The sequence below is a fragment of the Ascidia mentula genome, chromosome 5 (assembly GCF_947561715.1).
Source record: "Ascidia mentula chromosome 5, kaAscMent1.1, whole genome shotgun sequence".
Classification (NCBI taxonomy): domain Eukaryota; kingdom Metazoa; phylum Chordata; class Ascidiacea; order Phlebobranchia; family Ascidiidae; genus Ascidia; species Ascidia mentula.
This window is the reverse complement of record NC_138570.1, coordinates 14092344-14114697: the sequence shown is the minus strand read 5'-3', so window position 1 is coordinate 14114697 and position 22354 is coordinate 14092344. Positions and strand designations below refer to the sequence as shown.

Sequence of the window (22354 nt, the reverse complement as noted above, 5' to 3'; positions counted from 1 at the left end):
CTTTGTATTTTTTTGTCATCGTTTTGTTTGAGCAGGGCTTCGTCAGTCCAACCATGTTTCTTATTGGAAACCGTGTGTTAAAAATATACATGTTATATGAAGTTTGCCCTGATGTTGTTTACATGCCAAATATTTTGTTGCTTATACCGTGTTATGTGTCAGTTCATCTCTGAACATCGTTTTAAAGGTATGGGTTAAAAAGTTTGAGAATCACTGCCTTACAGCATAACAACTCAATAAGCTGAAAGCATGATTAAGGTTTAAAGAGACACATATGTGATTTCATATTTTGTCCTTTATTTTCTCGCAAAAACAAGATGAACTATTTTATTTGCGAGAGCACAACCTTTATAAAAGGGGATCCTAGTTGACATAAAAGCCAGTTAACAAAACTTTAAACGAGGATAAGCTCATAGGTTGCAAGTCCAAAATGCTTTCTTAAACTACATGGTAAAAAAATCACCGAATACTAACTTTTATGCTTTTGCGCTTTATGCGCTAAATTTGCTGAGACATAGGCTACACTGCTTTGTGGAAAACAAAAATCTTGTATCATCAAACTGCGTAGGATATATATTTGATAATTCTCCTCGAGAGTTGGTTGAACAAAATAGAGGAACTTGTTTTTGGAGTTTTCGTACACAATCAAACGCTTGAAGTTACGACGCACGGACAAACATAGGCGGGACTCGACAGTGAGACGGCGGTACCATATAATTGCACAAGAAAGCACGAGTTGGAACACGAAGAGACAAAAACGACATTGCGAGAAACTTAGAGAATTTCGGGTGGAATTTGGAAAATTATTGTCGTCAACGCAAAACTTTTTCGATTTTTTAAACTCCAAAGCGCGTGGGAAAAATGAGAACCTTGATTATATATATTTATTCTACATATTAAAACAGCTAAAAATCATCAAAGAGAAAATGTTTTGCAGGTCTAAAGCTCAATAATTATGTGAAGCTGGCCCAACTTAGCAAAGTATAAATATAGCAAAATTTAAAATATTGCTTCACAGGATTCAGACCAAACGTGGCCACAAAACTTATTCGTAAAACCGCTGGAACTTTTCCACTTTTTTCCGGCATATATGACATTGCTGATGTTTCAGCTGCTTAGCACATTCGTTACAAGCCATGTGTCCGCAACCGACAAACACAGTGTCCTTGTGTCTCTCCATGCAGATAATGCAATTCTTCTCTTCGTTAACATTTTCCAACTGAAAGGAATACCGCTATTAAGTCTTAGGCAGGGACGTTATTTATAAACGATGGTGATCCCACCCTCTGCGACAACTCAACCTTTTTCGCGGTCTGTGCCATTTTATTTTTTTCGAACATTCGCCGTACCATAGTTATATATTCGCCCCCCGTTGCCAGTCAAACAAGAAAACCATCCAATACACATAATTTTCAAATTGGAAATTAATACACATGAACTTCTGATTTAGTCTACAACACAGATATTCATTTGGAAAATTGTAACATGTTTAACACGCTATAAACATGTGAGCCAAGGTGCAGATTGTTTTAAAATTGCATACCATCTCTTCTGCATTGCTTGTTGCTGGCAAATCCTTTCCGTCGATCGACTTTGAGTGGATTGGTTCCTTGCATTCAAAACACTTCTTTGAACGACGAGCGCATTCTATGTACGTTGAATAGGACAAGTTGTCAACCAATAAACAAAAGTTATCATCTTACATTTATTATCATTCTCTTGATTTCGTGGCAATTTTTAAATTAATTTGCGTGTCTAATAACGCGACAGTTAAGAGCGAAATCGATAATGCCAATTTTTTGCCACATTTAACATAGAAAGTTAAAAAGAAACACAAACAATATTGCTTTTATAAAAGGCTGTTTTGGGGACGGTAGTTTACATGATAGTGTGAAAGTGAAAGTTACCTGTGCACGAAACCACGTGACCGCACGGTTGAAAAAGCACGGTTGCAAAGAGATCTTCACAGAGTAAACATATTTTATGATCGGATTTGGTTTCACTGCAAAAGATAGAAGTTGTAAAAAAATTGTTGGCGCAATTTTTTTTGTTTGCTACAGTTTTAACTAAAAGGAGTTTGAAAAGTTGATAAACTAACTTTAAACGCAATAAAAAAAGCGGTGATACGCATTTAAATAGTTTTTGTGTCAGTTAAAGTGCACTAACAACTATTTGCAACGAGCCAGTAATTTCTTTGTGGTAGTTTTCAAACACAGACAAATGTCTTCCGCCTTTTTCAACTGAAAGTTTTGGCTTACCGTTGACCGCATTCTAGCAGGCAGTTGACTTCGGCGTCCGTGCTCAGTTGTTGTGTTACGTTGGACGAGGGTTTGGCACCGTTTGCGACAAGAAAACAGGCGAGTGCAAATGATTTTCGGACACTTCCGTCCGGTGATAAAAGCGAATGCTTCGTCAGGCATGATTTGACCTAACCACAAAAACAACCAAATCATCATATTTATCGGTGCCCTCAGACCAACAACGTCACGCCTAACATTATGAATCAGTGATATAACAGTTTTATTAAGTTTACTAGTAATGAGTTAGTTTATGGTCCTCGTGGTCAGTTTGTGTCAGTTGTGCTGTGACGAGCAGCGGTGTTTTGGTTTCAAAAAATTTAATTCACTTTGCATTTACTGGATACCAATGGAGGCATACATTAAGTTCTACAAACTTAATCAAACGAAATAGTTTACCTTTGACCAAGCGCTATTATCGCAAAGTTCATCGGAAATAACGAAAGGTGGCGATTCCTTCAAATCCAAACACTCGAAATAGGATTGAAAAACGGCAACGTTGTTGGCGGTGGCGCTGATGAGAACCTCGACTACTTCCATGTGGAGTTTCTTGCAAGCGAGAAAAAGAGCGCTCTCAGAATTTTCGTTGAGCAAGTTTGGATCGGAACTCTATAGAAATATATAAGGTCAATGTCGGAAAAGTGCGTATGGGTTTTTGAAAAAGTAATGCGAGGCAACTTATGGTACATTTTCGTGGCATGCAGCACTTACGTTTTCAAGGAGAATCTTTACCACATTCACGTGACCTTGAGACGCACCTAAGTGAAGTGGGGTCATTCCGTTAGTCGTCTTGGCGTTGACAAGGTCGCTACGCCGACGCACAATTTCTTGCAGAACTCTTTAAACAATTTGTTCGTGAATAAATAATGTCAGTTTCCCAAATTATTTTTTTGACATTTTTGTACCTGGGCATGCCGTGCAATGCGGCGTAGTGCAGAGCATTGTAACCTCCTTCGTCACATTTTTCGAATTGATCTTGCCACAAGTGCAGAAGTTGAAGCGTGTTGACGTCATCACCACCGTGACGTAACCAGTGAAGTAGTGGACTTTTCACTTCGGAGGAGTGCTGTAGCACAATCATATAATTTCAAACAAAAAAACTATTTTGTTTGTGGTTTTGGAAATGAAGACGCTTATAAGTATCGGGTAACGAAGAATAATAAGCTTACTGCAGAGGAGACTTGATTGCTCACTGCGCTTACATCAACTCGCTCTGACCTTTCCTCCACGCAGATCGTTGCGTCATTGTGGTGAATCAAAGGAGCTGAAAAAAAACATTAAACTGCATTGACTTCAAGTACTTTAGTATAATCTGTTTATTTTCTGGTACAATTAAACGTATAATATTGTTCATCATTTAATTTGTCTGCTGTCCAACTGGGTTTTATTAGGATAATGGTGCGGCACACTGTCACAAGTTACGTGGTTACACGTCAAGTTACGTTATATTATGACGTCATAGTGTGATTGTGATGTGTAAATTACTGCACAGTGGTAACCAAATTATTATGAAAAAAGTGAGCAGCTTACTGTCATATTCTGCAGCAATAAAGCCAGTTTCAAAAACACGCCAATTAAATTAACCCGACAGCGTCGCCCAAGAAAAACAGTCTAGGGTCAGACGCGACACACACAAACAGGCCGTAAAGCGCAAGAAAAGGTAACGCTGACACCTTGTGTATACCTCCCCATTACACTGATGAAGTCCAGTTGTACAGTAGGCAAAACCTCGGTGAACAAAAGTATTCGTTTTAAGTGTGTACAAAGAACAGATTTATTTTAAGACAGTATGCCTGTCGGCAAAGTCAACACAAGACTTTCATGTTGATAAGCGTCACTGTTTCGACCTATTAGGTATCTTTCGATCCAAGCTATTCCCTGGCCTAATAGTTGCCCAGTCTTAAACCACATTTTAATGTTGTTGCCCATATCGGTAATAAACAATTTTGCTTCGTATTAACATAACTCTAATAACTTTTATTGTCCTATTAATATGATGGCAACTTTATCATACAGTCTATAATTGTCAAACATTGTCGAATTCTGTGGCTCTCACATAACTACGCAATGAGGCAGAACGACTTAATCCAACATGTAAGAAGAAAAACTATCACTAATGTGATATAACTACATACGTGTGTGAACTTCGGAAATTTGCACGATCTGTGGACTCAGTTGTACGAAGTCGTCTGAAAAACCACGTGACTGACTGGACATGATTGGGTTCACTGTTGAAGGAAAACTCTGGAAAAAAACACGAAATTAAACTTCAGAAACGTGTTTTGGGGGAAACGTGATAAAAGTGCGAAGCTAAAAAAATTGTCTGTTTGTATTTCAGCAAATACTCTCTTCGACGTGGACTATTTTAAGGTATATTACACTGTGTAGCAACATAAGTTTACATTTACACAGCAGAGGGTGTGGACTGTGTTAAAGTTACAAAACGCGCAAAAACGAATTGAATTGAAAACCAACCGATGCCGGGGGCAATGACGTCGGAGGTGATGAGGCTGATGCTGGTTCGTCTGTAAAATAAAACTAATGAAAACGCTGAAGTTAACGCGGATCGTTTTGAATACAAAATGATTTGGATAATCTGCAGCAAGAAAAAGTATTTTTCAGTTAGTTGCAGAGACAGGGCCACTGTTTCGACATAATAGGTCTCATCGGTGTAGCTTTGGTGACTTAACGATCTTGCCAGCTGAAATAGATTGATGGTGACTACGCAGACGTCGTCAACCACTGGGTACCAAACTATAGGTGCAACCCGCCGAAAACAAAACGATATTGCCTATATTGCTCATAAAAAACTATCCAAAGTATTTTCAAAAAATGAACTTAGTTCGTCTAACCTGGAACAAGCTGCAGAGCGTCTGGGTTAAGAGTCCAGCGGCACTCTTCGCGACTAAGGGAATTCCCCAGATCTGAGGGTCTGTACTGCACCCTAACGTCATTGTGTGTGGTGATGCGATGCACGTAACCTTTCTTGCCAATCAGCTGAGGAGGAGGAGCGTATTATTTTCGTTTGGTTGTGAAAACGTCGCAAAAATTTCACTAACTTATTTTGTGACAAAATATTATTTCTGTCAATTAACCTTCGGAAAAAAAAGGAAGATTACGTTTTAAATAATTCTGGTCAGAAGTAAAAGATACAGAGAAGGAAAAGCCTAACTACGGACTTAAATTTAAAGAGCTTCATTCTATCAACAAAAACACAACACTAACATCCCGCATGTTGCTGCTCCAACCTCCATGATCCTCCTGCATTTGTTTAACGATTTCTGGCAACAACGTAACCATTACAGGATCTCCGATTTTGAAGCGACACTTGGGGGGCAGTTGTGTGTCACTGGGAAGGCATCGTGAAGCGTCTGAAAGGTAAAATTTAATGCAAGGCAAGCAGAAAGGGTCAAGTTCAATAAAACTGCAAAAGAATTAAAGCAGTGTCGTAAGTTAGTAGAAATTAGTGAGGGGTTAAAAATAGTTTGGGTTGGAGTTGATGGTTTTGTTCATGGTTGGACTACGGAGTAAAGTTTGGTTTTCTAATACTTTTAATTGATAATATACTGCTATAAGCATCTACACTACTTTTGATGCGTCCGTGGTGCTTAGTTGGATGGAACGTGTGAGTAAGTATGCGAAACTTCAAACTGGATGAACCAATAAAACTCTTAAACTATGTATAGAAATTTCCCGACAGTCTAATGCGCAACAAAGACTTGGTAAATATTTATTTAACAAGTTATATCAGAGGAATCTAAATCATTTGTCTTTCTGTTGGTTAGATATATATATAGATATATATATAAAGGATACCTTTAACAATTTTAACAAAAAAAAATCCCAAAACCCGCTACGGGATCTAACTGTCCAGTGATTTAAAAAAATAGATAACTTACGGCAGGCCATTAAATGATTCTTGTAGTAAGGAATTCCCCGACCTGGCTGTTGATAGCGCAGATCAACTTTTCCCTTGTGGCCGACTCTGTACTGGTTAACACGTCCGGTATCCCACTGTACGGTCGCTCCCGTTTCTGTTCCATCCACTTCACTGGAATATAATCGGGGATTGTTTAAACCAACTTTACCCAACCGGGGAGAATTTTACTCTGTAGTTCCTTACTGAAATGTCTTATCAAATGAAAGAAAGATATAGAACACCACAATAATTTTTGTCGTTTGGGGAATTTTACAGACGTGACTGCAAAAACGTTTACATAAAGAGTCTTTTTATTATCAAAATGAGCTGTAAACGAAAATTGTCGGCAATTCAATAATAAATTTACGTTGTTGCATTCAACGTTTGAAGGAGTCAAAACAATTGAAAATTAAAGGACCCAAATATTATCGTGATTGAAAACATGCTCAGCGGGCGCTAAATTGAAATAACCACATAACCAACAACACATTTCAGTACAATGGTTCAATAGCTCTTATTATATGGAAAAAACGTCATATTCAACCAGAACAATAAACTCGTTACGCATGATCAATCGAGCGTAAGTGGACGCGTGTCCAAACAACCAAATTGTAATCAACCTTGGCACCCTGTGCCTGTCAACGCCCCCTTTGAATGCAATCTGTCATCGTGACTTCGCAACCGTGACATCATCGCAAAGATAGAGATCATAGGGAGCTTTCGGGGTGATGTGCCTATTTGCTACGTCACGGCGATAAAATGATTGCAGGAGATTGAAAGGTTGAGGCCCGTTCCGGTTGCTAAGTGACAGTTCAAAGGAAAAACGCTGCGTTGCACTTGGAATATTATGACTTGCATGAAACACCACAATAGCTCCAAGGGCGTGTAAGATGCATGGTGAATTCGAAATTATACGGTGCATTGCCGTACAACCATTGATCTGAAACCATTTATTTCAGTTTTAATAAACTGTAGGAATATTGAGAGACCCTGGAGAATTGACCAATAAAGTTATTTGAACTCCGCACTTTGATTTCCGCCTGAACTTAAGACCCACACTGATATTGATTGAATTTGATCAGGCGCTCGAAGCAGGTTAAATGAAAGATCATGACATCTGTTGTATTCAAATAAGTTATAATATTTACGAGTTATACAGTAGCAATGAATCCGCTGGTATCCAACTGCTTAAATTCGGAATTTATCTCTATGTCAACATAGAATTTTTTTATTTACGATCTTATCCAAATTCATAATTTATGACTATAATCAAAAACGAAAGTAATTTTTTTATTACTAAATTGCATCGAAAATAATATTTTTCTCGAACTTTTTTCGAAGCAACTCTACAAAAAGTTTGTAACTGAGACATATTTCTTCACATTTAGTTCAAATTCTAATTTGCGAAAATCGGACACTGTAATGCTTCGTAATCAAATATTTTTAAAGCTGCGGTTTAATAGAACACCGGTTGTCCGTTAAAAATTATATCGCAAAATGATCTCTTATTACGCAGCAACCGTTTCATGTCCTTGAAACGCCGCCAGGGCTGAAGCCAAAAGATCGGTATCTATTTAAGAAAACCAGCACTTCCACAAACGAGTAAACATTCGACCACCTGTTCCGCAAACTCACCGGCAATTTTTTTCAGATAGCTGCCAAGATATGGGCGTGTGTGACGTAATAAAAGGTGTCACGTGCGTATATTATGAACCACCTTGAACGGAGATACGGGACAAGTAAATTACATACATCACTATAAAGAGTGAAGTGTGGCTTCAGGTGCCTTGCAGCTGATAAAAAAGAATACCCTTCGTTTAACAGAAATTGTTTTTTGTTGTTATGGACGCACAAGCATAAGTTAAAGTAGTAATGATCAGTCGTTATTTAAGCAACAAATTAAAACAATTCTTTTTTTATAAATATAGATATGGTCACTTCTATTCATTCACGATTAACTATATTTTCGATGACGTATTTTAGTAAATACCGTCATGAAAACAGTCATCAAAAAATAATCGTTCCTGCCACATCCACTACCCTATATGGAAGAATCCTCAAATATGCAGGGTGCGAAGTTGAGCTTTAAATTCTGTGCTATTTATTATTCACGAGTTATCCAAACTGTCAAAACGACGCGCTGTGATAGTGATGGGACAGTCGAGCCCTGAAAATGACGAGCATATATAAACGCAATACGATCTTTTCTGCTAACTTTTAACGTATGTCCCATTATAGCCAATTTTAATTTGAAAGATTAAATTAGCTTAAAGTTCAGCAAAGGTCATAAAAATTTAATGAGACCCGAAAGGGCACTGTATTCATATCCTGAAAAGGTTTTTCATTTTACGTCATTAAAGTCAGATTTTGGTCAGAAAATTGATACAAACGTATGGTGGTAAAAATGAGCAACACTTTTGCCCCAGATTCACTTTCACAACCACGCCTCGATTCCGCTGTTACAAGATCACCGTAACGAACCACATCAGGGAGTCAGTGACCCGTTCTTGGACCAAACAGGGCCTAAAATCACATCAAAAGCCCCTGACCTGCGCCTGACTCGGGTCGTAAATTGACTACAGGCGCCACAACTTTGCCCAGAAACCGCAAGTCCCCTTCTGAGTTGTTAATGTACGAAAAGTGACTTAACCACAGCACATCGGGACATACACAGTTTTCAAAAAGGAAAAAAAATGCCCATGTGTTAAATTGTTTTGACCAAAAATAAGTCATCGGGTATATAAGCACATGCTATGCATCATATTAATGTTTACGGCAAAATACTCTAATAACCTCAAATTTAATGTGTAATTATAGCGGAAATGAGCAATGTTCCGAACTTTGACAAACAAGGTTTAGTCAGAAGTCGTTTTTTGCTTCAAATATATAAGTTTAATTCAAGGTCACAACTTGGTTTTCCAATCAATTTTGAAAAATAACTTTCAATTGGGTTTTTACTTGACTTTTCAATGTGTTGCTTTGGTTCTAACAGCAAAATAACCTACCAGAGTTTGGTTATAGTTCCTATACGACCCTTTCCACCATCCTGGTCGTTCCATTCCCAGTGATATCCTCTCACAACTCTTGCACCTGGATAGAGACCCACACTCTGCGTGGTTGGCTGTCCGTATCTTGACGACAGAGCACGTCTGCACGGCAAGCAATAAATTGAACAAAACATGCGTCGGAGCTCAGTCAAATTTTTATGATTAGGCTGTGCAGACAGAACCTGGTGGTAAAGGAATGATTTAATTTACCAAAAATGTGCGTGATGCCGTTTTAAGCGTCTCGACACCACCACGTTTATACATAACGCAACTATCTAACAATTAAGGCTGAATAGTAAAAAAATTGCTTATAAGACATTGACGCTTCATCAATAAGTAAATGACTTACTACTTCTAACTAATATAATAGCAAACGCTACAACAGTTATTGACCACGGTTAAAACCAAACACGATATGAAGAAAAACATTCGTTGAAAAATTCGATCCGTTGGCAAAACAAAGCATTACTGGCAAATTCCTGGGGTTTTATGACATTTTTTACAAGGGTAAACATGGACCAACTGTGTACATTCGACGGCAACGCAAGAAACATGTTTTCGGTCTTACCCCGATGACTTGGCGTTGTCGTATCTTTTGAACTTGTGGTGAATGTTGTGTTTGTTGGTCATGTAACATTTCGTGCATAAATCACAGTTGGAACATTCCATACATCGGTATCGGGTGCCTCTGATTCCCTGCCGGTTGCAACCGTGGCAAGTTCGATCATTATGTTTCACACCTGAAGAGGGAAAAATTAATTATCAAATGGAAATGTGTTTTGGGCGGTGGTGACATTTTCTCGTACATCACAGATTTGTCTTTTTCACACCTCAGAAGTCAAGGTACGCAAATACAATGACGTATTCATGTGTCAAACTAACGTATGCTTTGCCATACAAACAACAGTATCGCTATACTTCTTAGAAACACTTTAAATTGTCTTTAAATTGTGAAAAATTTGATGATATAGGTGATAAGATTGTTTATTTTGAAGTTTATGGACGGTCAGCGTACTTCGGTTATCTTATGTGTCCATGGGGCCAAACCAACCCGAGGAATGTGGTTTGGCCGCCTTTTAGATAAACTGCAATCTTGTAAATCTTTCGCTTTGTTAGGTTGTACATATAGTCCAATTCTATTTAAACCATTGACAGCGGTTATCCACCATTATACCTTACGCTAAGAAATGATTGTGGCGGAAGCCACATAAAAGGGAAGAAAAGTGTTTCGGGAAGCATGGGCCAACAAATGCATACAGAATTTCATAAATGTTTGTCACTGGAGGCATTACGGAATCGAAACGTACGGTGGAAACTTTATCTTGTGTGAAAATTGTGATGTAAGTTCCACATTTAAAAATGACGAATAAAGTTCTATGCTTTGAGAATGCAGGGATAACAAAGCGGAGCAACTCGTGTCTATCATAACACGGTAAGGTTACGGGTACTTTAAACTTGGGCAATGACTGACACATTTAAACTTTTGTAGCGTGCGGGGGTTGGTTCATCATTCACAGTAGCTGGCATACCGATACAATGTCACGTGTTTCATACGTCACAGTTGTTTTGAGCAGTATTGTGTTAGTGGATAAAATACCAGAAGGTTAGTTAAGCATATTCCTAATATCATAATACCTGAAAGTAACTTTATGAAAATTTATTTGCCATTGAACAGTCTAATAGTATTTCAAAGGTGTGACAAGCATGTTGCTGCACATACTGACATGTGAAAGTGTACTTCAGTCATTTACCGACACGAAAACCAGTGAAAAAACGGACTTATTAGCGCACGTGTGTCTGTCCCTATTGCTGCATTCATGATTCTTACCACGGTAATTTCCACACACATAAACATCACCTGCAGGAGAACTGTCGAGAACGAGGAGGTCATGAGCGCCTCCGTAACCAACTCTATAATTGGTTCGCGTTCCACAATCCCACTGAACTACCACCGTCTTGTCCGGTGTCCGACTTCCACTCCGTCCAACCTCAATCACTGTTCCAACATTCCCCTCGCTGTTGTCCTAAATTAATAATAAACGACCGTAATGTCCACTGAACGTTTTCGAAAATGTTTATGAGCCTTCTGCGTACGTTGGGTCAATATCAGATGAGCTATTTTATTCATTCGGAAAATCGACTTCGCCTTTTGGCATCAGAATTAGCTTCTTATTTACACCGAGGAATAATCTTATAAAGAAGTCGACCGCTATTATTTTGCCTGAAAGTTTGTGACATGGCTACTATGCCTAGGCAACTAGTGACTTTTTGGAACTATAAAAGAACATCACAAAATAAGACCAACTTAACATTTCTATTTTTACCAAACAACCGTGTGTTCCGTTGGACATTTTCAGACAAACACTGAAGATGCCAATAGGCGAAATTAATATTTCTTTAATAAATATCTTATACTGGTGTGATCGTCTTTTACTCCTTTTGGAGCTCTAGAAATGTTCCGTTGGGCATTTAACAAAACATGAAAATGACAAGAAAATATAGGAAATACTCAAATTTATCTCACTTTCAGACGTTTAAGTCGTGATTCGCTTGTGTTCCTACAAAAATACATGCTCGCTTTGCAATGGAGAACGTGATAAAAACTCCCCTACTCGCTGTGGGTCTTGTTGGTGTCGAAAGTTACGACACACAGTGCACAGTTTAAATCTCGATTCGACAAGCGGAACCCGCACGTCAAACATGATTTGAGACGCGAGCAGCCAGTATCACATTTCCATTTCATCCCATCAGGCTCACCACTGTACTTGTAAAGCCAAAAACCGTAAAACCGGAATTTGCCTAAAAGCTTCCTTCGTCCAAGTCTAGCGAACTTGCAGCGAATGTTAAGACTACAAAGATTTTTGCGCTGTTTTTGCATCAACATATTTACAACCTTTAATGGAGTCTGCATGCCTTGCTCGTTACGCACAAAGTTCACAACCATCGAAACTCGGCACAAATAAATGTAAGTGAAAAACGCAATACTTCAACGGCACGGTAAATATTGGCGTTGTAAATGAACGTCCTAATGAAAGTTTAACACAAGCTCAGCGTCATTTGCTACATTATACAAAACGTTTGTTTAAATCTTGCCTAAATAAGCGACAATTTTGGTTAAAAGGTTTCGAAACAATATCAACTGCACAAAGCCTGTTATGCGTACCTGAAATTTTACTGGTGTTTTTACTTTTACTAAATCAACTGATCTCATAAATTTAGAACGCTTGTCATGGAATCGTTAATTTCCAGGTTAAAGCTGTCAACCTTTTTGCCTACGTGTCAATATAGTATTTCGCTAAAGCATCACCATTGTCTGATTCAAGTAGATGAGAGGATTGTAAACATAAGTATTTTAAAATGTTGTGCCAGTACAGTTTATTTTCTGGCGCTTATATTGTACGAAAATTAATACCTCTTTTATTACCTATCACCAAAAATATGTACTTGTACTAAGTCCTACGATATTGGACACATTACCTTGGACGTGTTGCAAGGGAAAATTTGTCCCATGTCTTTGTCACAACAGAACCTTAACAATGTAGAGCTCCGCCTGTAAAAACACGTCGCCATCGCGGTTAAGTGTTTACATTTGAGGCATTGCGATGTTGTAAGTCAGTGGGCTGCGGGGCCATAAGGTGTCAGCAAGATATGCGCAAAACCGCACACAGGATCGCCGGCTTATCGATATTTACCAACTGCCTGAATCGCTGCCTGTTGCTACATGACATTAATACTGTGGAGGAGATTCTTGTCACCTTATAAACCAGATTTTTTTCAAAAAAAACGAGCCATAGCTGCTAATACACCGCACGAAAACCTGGTATGTACATACATAACAACAGGCACATTTAGCACACAAGTCTTATCTCAGCCTGAGATCTGTACGTAACCTTTAAAAAATTCTTCTTGAAATGCGAGAAGCAGAAAACGTGCAAATAAATGCGCTGACGCTGCTTGTTTACCGTCCCGCGAAAGAAAAGTTATCTATAATGCATGAAAGCCGCTCTTGCACGCACGCGCTTCTAATAAAGATCACCAAACAGCGACCCTCGCAAATTAACCACCGTAATCATCTGCATCTATATTCATACACGGACGTATAGGTAAAAGCGTCCGGGGCCCTAGGGACTAACGAACTGCCTACAACGCGTCTCGTCTGAGGCTAATTGAGTTAAGTGCAGGTAGGAGGAACTTACAACCTCGCGCCGCTGCCTCAAAGCAAGACTGAGCGAAAATGTCCCCTTCGTGTCGCTTATAAACACCAGTGTTGGGTTAATGGACCTCGCCCGGGCGACGCCGAACGCTGCTGTAGCCTATGGTCACTAAACAGATGAGCAACGCATGGCACCTGCTTGGTATAGCTGAGTGACAGAAATATAAACGTATATTGTGGCGAAATTTAACTCAGATCTCTGCCAGGATCACCGGACGGAAGTGTTTTTTGTGAATCGATTTTTTTATGAAAAAGATTAAAAATATATTTAATTACAAACGTGCAAAATATTAAAGTTTCTGACAAAAACTATAAACAATTCGCTATACAACTTACATATGTATTCGGTTTCGTGATATAAAGCGCCGCTTAATTTTTATATTTTAAAAGACAGGGCATTGCTTATATTAACATCTGTTTAAATTAAAATACATCATTATAGGTTTTGGGCTTAAACATCAAATAAACCTGTGCAACATACAGATGTTTTGCAGTAAATGAATAAAAATCCGAAAGAAAGGCTTGGGTAAAAAAAAGTGTTTGGAAAAGTAAAAAACATTGTGCTGCACATTGACACAAAATGTAATTTGCCATTTACAGCTGCACAAGCCAGGTTGTTTCTCTTTTTAGTGTGGATCGTTTTGTCTATTTTACTTGCACAATTTTCGGTTGGGCGTCTCGCAGAAAGAATAAAAAAATAATATTGCCAACAAAGTCGTTACACAGGGAGTTAGTAAAACATGGAAGAAGATTCCATCAATTTCCAATGGTATTTAACAGCGGCTGACTGACTACAACGGCACAATCTGATACAAAAGGCCGACCGTATGCCAGGGAAAAACATGTTGATACCGAAGGCAAATACGCAATTGTGACATCACTGTAAAGCTAAATCGATAGCCTGCCGTTCCATTAGGCGCCTTTGGATCGATTAAGTTGAGATGAGAACCGACAGAGGTTTAGTGAGCCTACGTGGGGTTTTATTACTAAGCTGTCTGTTGATTATTGAACCACGGGTAACAGCCGGTGAGGAGGTGTCGCTTGTGTTTGTTAAGTCGATCAATTGATAAAATTGCTTGAAGAAAAGTAAATTGTTTACACAACGCAATGCGTAAGAAATGTGGAGCTTTGTGGAGCTTTGTGCACTATATCAATGCACTGGATTTGACAGACAATAATACAGATCCATATTTTCAAGGGTACCCTTCATGTAACAAGTTTGTTGAAACTAAAAATATTCGTTCCTGAGTAAAAATGTTGCGATGCACTGAGGCAACTAATTATAAAAAACGTTTTTAGGAGGAAATTTGCTTAGACATTAATCAAGTTCAAAATGCACAGGATTTTTAAACAATTGTAAATAATTTTACGTTTCGAAAGAAAGGGTGGTGTTTTGAACGACTTGGGCACACGGCACGTTTCAACCAGAGCTAAATGCCTGCGCTATCAAATCGCCACAAACTGTTCGGCGCCTTTTCATCCAGTCAAATGGCTTGTGTGACGTCGTTAACAAAGCCGTAACATCGCCCTATCGTTGGGTTTCATTAAAAGCTTACGGCCGGACTGGGCAACGGTTACCCCACAAGAGAAGTTGACTAACGCACTGTCAGATAAGGTTTAACACCAAGACCTGTCAGCGTCTCTTTCAAGGCATTGATAAAAACGGCGCCATCTGCGATGATGCCATGCTGCAATGACGAAGAAAAATGAGCCCCTGTATAATGCCGAGGGGGCCTATCTACAAGCAAAGCCTAAAACAGAGGACAGAGTTGTGGTGACTGTGGGTCGCTGTGATGCGTCTGGTCAAAGTCATTAATCATAATAATCCCTAAAGCGCTCTTAAGGAGATAGCGGTGAACTTGACATGAAACGGAAGGGAGAACAAGTAATGCATTCAAGTGCAAAGCAAGTTGAAGGTGCCTGGAAAAAGTGAATATATATAACAAGTGGTCATTATAGGCAAAGCATTTTACAACACCAAGAACAATATTTTAGAATTCTGACAACTTGACAACCATATATTAAAACATTAACTCATCCCAGTAACGTTTTGCCTTATCATCAATCATTGAAAAAAACAATTTACATCATGCATGCCCTTTTTGTATAGATGTTATGAAGTGTTTATATGACCAATTGTCATGATTTTTCATCCACACTTGAGAAAACAACTAGCATTGATTTAGTTAATTCATATTGGTTGCACTCACGCTTGCTTTAACCAAATCTACCCCAATTGTTCTTATTCAAAGTATGATAACTTGTTATTGAAAAAAAATTCAACTATCAATTTAAGATCAAGACGGTCTATGCTCTAAATTTTTACTATTTCAATGCATTTGTTTCAAGATGAATTTAAATAGACATTATATGTCAGTGAGTAAATTAACATCTCTATCTCAATTTCAAACCAACAACAAGATGCAAAAAAATGCAACAAGTCATCTATTTTATCATAACGAAAAGGTTTCAATTTTAGAGTTAAAAACAGCCCCTTTGCATGAAAATGCACCATCTCACCAACAGTACATAGAACTTTTTTTGATTTGGTAATATAAGCAAACCAATAAAGAACAAAATTAGATGTATTTTGGTTTCATTTAATCCACTAACCCTTCCCATATTCTTCAATATAGATCAAAGTTATTCAGCATATCACAAGGTCATGTGAGTTTCACTGTCTATGTGATATTGACATATATATTGATATATCTCTAACCTGGTCATCCCATTCCCATGAAGGTCCACGAACCACTCTTAGTCCCAGCAATGGTATTTCATCATCTAAACAAGTAAAACAACACAGTTCAAAAGATGTTTTGAAAAACATTTAATGTCATTAATCACTTTGCATTGTGGCTTGTGAAAAGTTGTATAACAACCCATATAAAAAATTTGGAAAAGGTATATATATATATAAAAATATATATAGGCTATATATATATATATTATACATACTATACTTTTTACAAATTTTAGAACACATTAACATAGATGAATTTTAAGCTATAGAACTTTAGGTTACTTGTGTTCCAAAAGTTATCACACAAGAATTCTCTTTTAAAACAAAAAAACGTACACAAAGTGGAGTTTAATGTCTCTACTTGAAACATGCTTTATACAGTTACATTGCAATCTTGTAAGTAAGTATTTAATGTCTTACCCTGTTCTTCTATTTCCATAGGAGGTCGTTATTTCTTTGTCAATTAGGAACAATGTAAAAACTTAAAATCCAAGAAATACCAGTACTTCCCTTCCTGGGAAATACCCTAAATTGACAATTTATAGAAAATAAAAATGTTGCATTGCGATTTATTTTTTCTAAAAATATGCACGCGACAAGCACTTTGGTCATTAAAAATCATTGCTAAAAAAAATAATAAACAGTGTTGCATTGTAATATGTATTTTCCAGCATTTCTGCTCCAAACAGGAAGGGGTGTGGATGTCGTTTCTTTATCGTTGGCAATTTTTACAAATCACGAACAGTGATAAACAATTCGGCTTAGGCAAATCATAATTCACATTATAAATCTGATTTTTTTGATTTTACACTGACTTTTCATTTCTTTGTTCTTTGTACACAATTTGTTTTTTTGGTGCAGTAATGCGTGACCACAAACTAAAGCGTGACGCGCGTGATTGCCTGAAATTTGTGAAAAAATAAAAATATTACTACAGCTGGTGATACGATTTGTACCTTCATTGCTCTTCTACTGCCACTTCCCATTTAATACTCAATAGTGGTGGGCGGGCTATACATTTTATACTTTAAGATGGTGTTGCAGTCTTTAGTCCACCCTGCGAAAACTCTCGAGGAGCTAAATAATCAAAGACAGCAGAATATATTTACCGATATAACAATTCTGGTTTCTGGTGAGTCTTAAATAGATATGCAAACAAACTTAGGTTTTCCAGCTGGTGTTTGTTTCAGATGAGAAATTTCCCGCCCATAGATCACTTTTGGCTGCTCACAGCTCTTTATTTCGTTCTGTGTTGCAAGAATCTGCGGTGGTTGTGGTGAGTGCTTGGTAATCAGGCAAAAAGAAACATTTCCCATAATTAATTACAGTTGATTATCAGCAAACTTGCAAAAGGTGGAATATCAAATTGTGTTTTAATGTGTCAGCAAAATATGTCAAGTTAAAAGTGAATGTCGGCTTTAATTTTCTACAAAACACAACAAAATAATGCATATATCTACTTATCATAACAGATCCATCACATTCATTAACAATGACTTTTCCGAGCATGTTATTGAGATTGATCAACTTTGTGCAGGACAATGCACCAAACATCAACTTGGATGGTGTAGATGCAACGTACTTCTCAATACTGCTGGACTTTATTTACACTTCCAAGCTTTGTGTGAGCTTGGAAAATGTGGACCAAGTTTCAGCTACATCTGAATTCCTTCAAATATCTTCAGTTGTTGAACTATGTGAAAAATTTAAGCAAGCTAATGCACAAAAACAAGGTAGTAATCGTATATTGTTGTTGCCTTGTGCAAGACTTCTTTAAAAAAACTTTACATAGGATTACACAAACTATCTGACATGAACAGATTTTATTTTCTATCTTCACATTCAGGGACACCTCAACATACCCAGCACTTGAAACATGATATTTCTTCTGAAGAAAATTCACCAAAGTCAGCTTTGTCTCCTAAAGAAAACAGTATATAAATTTTTTCATGCTTTTCAAAAGATATATACACAATATTTTATCTTATACTTTACCTTATAATTATAAAGAATGTTACTAGACCTACAATGTCCTTCCTTTCCTTTCCTATTTATCGAATGCCATTTTCAAGTAATACATTTTTTAACATTACCATTGCATGAGTATTCATGAACAGCTATTTTTTTCTTTAGGTGTCAACTCCTGTGTTACAGATGAGAAAACACAGGTATACATAATTTTCTAACTACTACGTCAAACTGTGAGAATATATACAATATTGTGAAAGTTTAACAAAGAAATGTTTTAGATTGAAATTGAACTTTCTGAAAGTGGTGTGGAAACAGCACTCACCAATGCACAGATGTAAGAATCAACTACGTTCAGTAAAATGTTTTCTGAACTTATTCATTTGAATTTAAAGAGAAAATTATTTTTTCGCTTGCTGAATTTCGTTTTTATAATAAGGATGTTAATATTATCAGTGGGATTTTTGCAGTAAAAAAAACCTTTTATGTTCCAGTTCGGACACTTTGCCCTTGGATAATGAGCAGGTGAGTTTGTGTTTAGGCCCACTGAACATGTTGCTTAATATGTGTTGATTTACTTAACCGATTTTAGGATTTACAGCCCTTAAACTTGTGCAACTACACAATATGCAGTTTACTGGCAACCTGTTTTCTGTTCAAAGACTTCCACCTCACACTGGTTGTATTTTTGTAAAGCAATTTATCGAGCGGGACAGAAGAGGTAGAAAAAATCTGGCTAGATACAAGTGCCCACTTTGCGAAAAAATCATGACACACAACAAACTACAAGCTCACATTCGAACTCACAACGGTGAAAAGATAGCACAATGTAGTTACTGCAACAGATCATTTGCAAACATCTACAATCTGCGAATACATGAAAGAACCCACACTGGTAGGAATGTTTTCAAATGTGATGTTTTAATACTAAATATCATTTTGTAAATGTTTAGGACTAACATTATAGCCCATATAGCTGTTGTAAAGAAGTTGAGGGTCATTAAGCTCCTTTACAGAATTTTAAACAGTGCTATATGTTGGCCAAGGTTTTTTATTCAATTTTGTTCATAAAAGGTGTATGTATGTGTTTTGGCAATGGTTCCCATGTTAAATGAAGTGACGATGCACTAATCCCGTGCAAAATGTTCGGACAATGCACACAAAAGTAATGACGTTTTTTTAAAGGCGAATTTCGCGTCGTTTTTCCAAATCTTTGATCGCTACTTCCTTTTTAAAAGCGTCAATTCATCAAGGCTGGTCTCGCAATATGATAAGCGCACAAAGCCCACGAGAATTAAATTCGTTAAGCTTCCTTGATAAGCGAGGAATAAAATATTAAAAAAAATTAACTTCAAGGTCCTGATGATATCAATACGTGCGTCGCGATGCCCCATTTGGAAACCTTTATTCTTGTATGTTTTGACCGTTCTTCGTAAATGACAATAGAAGGAAATTTGTTTGCTGTGCCACACGCACGTGTACGAAAGTAACCACAATTTAATTAAATTAATAATCGTTTCGTAAAATCAATATTCCATTTTAGGATACTGTTGACAATAATTGATATGTGCCTGAAAAAGTGACAATTCTTTTGTTTTTGTTTGGTGTAGGCGAGCGACCATACAAATGTCCTCAGTGTGACAAAACGTTTGCCGACCCTTCCACTCTCTGCAAACACAAGTTATGGCATGCTGGTGTAAAAAAGAAGAATTGCCCACTGTGTAAAAAACTCTTCTCCACCACAGCGCAAGTCAAGTAGGCTTCAAATTTTGCTGGAATTATCGTTTACTATATAGCTATTTTTTCCACAAATTCCGAAAATCAGTAAAGACAAGTGAAACACCCTGACTAACTTTAGTTGCTTCGCTTTACAGGGAACATATGAAAACCCACACCAAAGAGAAGCCATTCCAGTGTCCCCATTGCGATAAAAGCTATGCGTATAAATGTGATTTTAAAAGACATCTTCGAAACCATACAGGTAAACTGATACAGTTTCAGGAAAATTTGCTTTGTTATGGCCATGCGATAAGTCGCGTCACCATCTTCGCACTAACTTGTTCTTGTCGTGTAACGTTACGCCAATACGAATGTGCTGTATTTTAACAGGAGTTATTATATTAAAAGGTATTGCATCTACAGTACATACCGAATTTTATGGGCTTACCTGAAGTACCAGTAATGCATGTAATTCCAGTCGTACGCTTATCCAAAAACAGATGTTCCGGTTTTCATGAAAACGTTTTCTTAATATTATTCAGGTGATTTATTCGGTCCTTGTATTTACTGCGGGCGTTATTTTAACCACGGTGGAAACTACAAAGTTCATTTGCGCAACCACGAGAAGAGGTTGGATAAGGTGAGTTTCAAACATATCGTGTGGATTCAAATCAACAGGCGTTTGTTTACAGATTCAAAATTCCGATTCTAACAAAACGAACAGTAGTGAACATGTTGACTCCATTTTCAAGGTATAACAACATTTGTGTTTTTTTTAGAATTTTTTAAGGTATTTCGTATTTTTGTGAAGAAATTAAAAATCAAATCTTTTCTTTTGCACGCAAAGTTACTATGCAAAGGAACCATCAACTTGAAACATAAAACGGCATGGGCACCGATAAAACTACTTGGGTTGTCGAATCCGACGTTAAAATTTCCTGAACCCATGTAGAATATCTTTGTTTTTAATATATCTTAGTCAAAAAAATGTAATTAAACGGCGTGTTTTTTAAGGTAAAAGAAGTTCATCAAATTTGACCCCTTTTTATATTATATAGGCATACATACCTACATGTTCTTAAATTGTTCAAAAACTTACTGTGTTGGCTTTGATTTTAGGTAGATGACCTTGCACAGCTTATGTCTGAAGGTCATTCAATAGAAGTTATGATCGATGGAAAATTATTAGTAAAACCAGCAACTACGCATCAGGTACTTTCGAAGCAAGTCAAGTCATTTCGACTTTAAACAATGAAGACAGTGGTATTGGAGCATTGACAAAATAAACTGACTAATCGTTTATATAAACAAAAAATATATATACAATTGTGTTGCAGTAAACTGCAGTACAGTATTTTATACGCAACCATTATCGAACAAGAAAATTGTTCGGGCAGCATTGTAAACAGTCTTCTGTATCTTTAGGCAAGCGTAAATGGGCACTCCATTGTGATGTCACAAAGCGACGAACTCGTGTCCGCCACAGTATCCTTGCAGCAGGATATGACGAAACACGAACAGCTTCTCTCCAACGCTTGTGATGTCATAAGCAACGATTGTGACGACGCGCTTGTGATTGCAGAGCAAGTGACGGAACAAAAGTTCTAAAACGTGTATTTTTTTGAGAAATTGCTGTCGGGACACGGAATAAAGAATAGAATATGTGCGGAGCTTTGTGTTGTGAATATAAACCGCGGCATTGGATGAATTGTTTCAACCAATCTACTGCATTTCAACATTCATATTATTTTTTTGTCATTTAATATAGGTTATAGGAAGTGGTGAGCAAAACAATGAAACAAACCGGTGTATATCATGGCAGAACCCGGTCCATAGCAACGATCGATTGTTCTAATATTACCGTGAGCGTAGATTTCCTTGTCTTACGGTGCTTCGAGTTCTCTGGTTAAAGGGGAATTTGATCTAGATGTGGGGTTGATTACGAATGTTTTTTTCATTATGAGATGTTGTTTAGGGTAATACGGTATTCCGAGTGTGAAACAGAAAACATTCATAAACACTAAAAATTTTGCCAAGTTGGGTATGGAAGGATTTCCCAAAAAAATCGGCAAGATATTTTTTCAATTTTGTTCATGCAGCAGTCAAGCCTTGCATGGGATTGTAACAATCGTGAAGTTTTCCTGAAACGTTATGTGATGAATTAACAAACAGCTAAACGTAAAAAGAACTTTTCCACATGGTAGTCCAGCCGATCCATCAGGATTCCCTGGCATATTTTTGCGCAATAGTTACCAAACAAAGACATGTTGAACATGCAGTTTGACTCCCACTATGGCAGCGTTTTTTTCTGGTGAGGTGCTGCTACAGACCTAAACACTTCAATATACCGGTTAACTGCTTTGGCATTTACAAGATAAAAGCACAACAAAATGTTGCTTTAGGACCTTACTGCTAAAAACGATAGGCCCAGTAACCAAATTTCATTTT

The 22354-nt window shown here is 37.4% G+C and overlaps 2 protein-coding genes across 3 annotated transcripts; one reads left to right on the top strand and one right to left on the bottom strand.

Moving 5' to 3' along the window:
- Window positions 1–343: 343 nt before the first annotated feature.
- LOC145904087 (E3 ubiquitin-protein ligase MIB2-like) lies at window positions 344–16738 on the bottom strand. 2 transcript variants are annotated; one of them, XM_082992322.1, is made up of 18 exons: window positions 16640–16738; window positions 16196–16260; window positions 11122–11287; window positions 9832–10003; window positions 9222–9365; window positions 6197–6348; window positions 5523–5668; window positions 5150–5294; window positions 4773–4822; window positions 4433–4541; window positions 3467–3561; window positions 3203–3363; window positions 3009–3135; window positions 2697–2906; window positions 2259–2428; window positions 1908–2002; window positions 1544–1647; window positions 344–1219 (listed from the first exon to the last, which is right to left on the bottom strand). In XM_082992322.1, exons 1-18 carry the CDS (start codon window positions 16656–16658, stop codon window positions 1046–1048), a joined length of 2304 nt encoding a protein of 767 aa, XP_082848448.1. In that variant the 5' UTR covers window positions 16659–16738; the 3' UTR covers window positions 344–1045. The 2 variants fall into 2 exon arrangements, with proteins under 2 accessions (XP_082848448.1, XP_082848449.1); XM_082992323.1 differs by lacking the exons at window positions 16196–16260; window positions 16640–16738 and adding an exon at window positions 12741–12809.
- A 376-nt stretch (window positions 16739–17114) lies between these two features.
- LOC145904089 (uncharacterized) lies at window positions 17115–21558 on the top strand. The gene is made up of 14 exons (XM_082992324.1): window positions 17115–17351; window positions 17410–17495; window positions 17757–17952; window positions 18066–18152; window positions 18353–18387; window positions 18469–18524; window positions 18682–18712; window positions 18884–19082; window positions 19798–19942; window positions 20062–20168; window positions 20449–20546; window positions 20599–20658; window positions 21026–21118; window positions 21332–21558. Exons 1-14 carry the CDS (start codon window positions 17252–17254, stop codon window positions 21512–21514), a joined length of 1476 nt encoding a protein of 491 aa, XP_082848450.1. The 5' UTR covers window positions 17115–17251; the 3' UTR covers window positions 21515–21558.
- Window positions 21559–22354: the final 796 nt, after the last annotated feature.

What these genes read in the sequence shown, in the direction of transcription:
- LOC145904087 (XM_082992322.1), bottom strand. An exon ending in GGAGCAGCAACATGCGGGAT is followed by an intron (nt 5,295 to 5,522) that starts GTTAGTGTTGTG and finishes CCTCCTCCTCAG; the next exon opens with CTGATTGGCAAGAAAGGTTA. An exon ending in CAAGCAATGCAGAAGAGATG is followed by an intron (nt 1,220 to 1,543) that starts GTATGCAATTTT and finishes TATTCCTTTCAG; the next exon opens with TTGGAAAATGTTAACGAAGA.
- LOC145904089 (XM_082992324.1), top strand. Translation starts at nt 17,252, where the DNA reads ATGGTGTTGCAGTCTTTAGTCCACCCTGCGAAAACTCTCGAGGAGCTA. An exon ending in TTTGTCTCCTAAAGAAAACA is followed by an intron (nt 18,153 to 18,352) that starts GTATATAAATTT and finishes TTTTTTCTTTAG; the next exon opens with GTGTCAACTCCTGTGTTACA. An exon ending in ACATGAAAGAACCCACACTG is followed by an intron (nt 19,083 to 19,797) that starts GTAGGAATGTTT and finishes TGTTTGGTGTAG; the next exon opens with GCGAGCGACCATACAAATGT.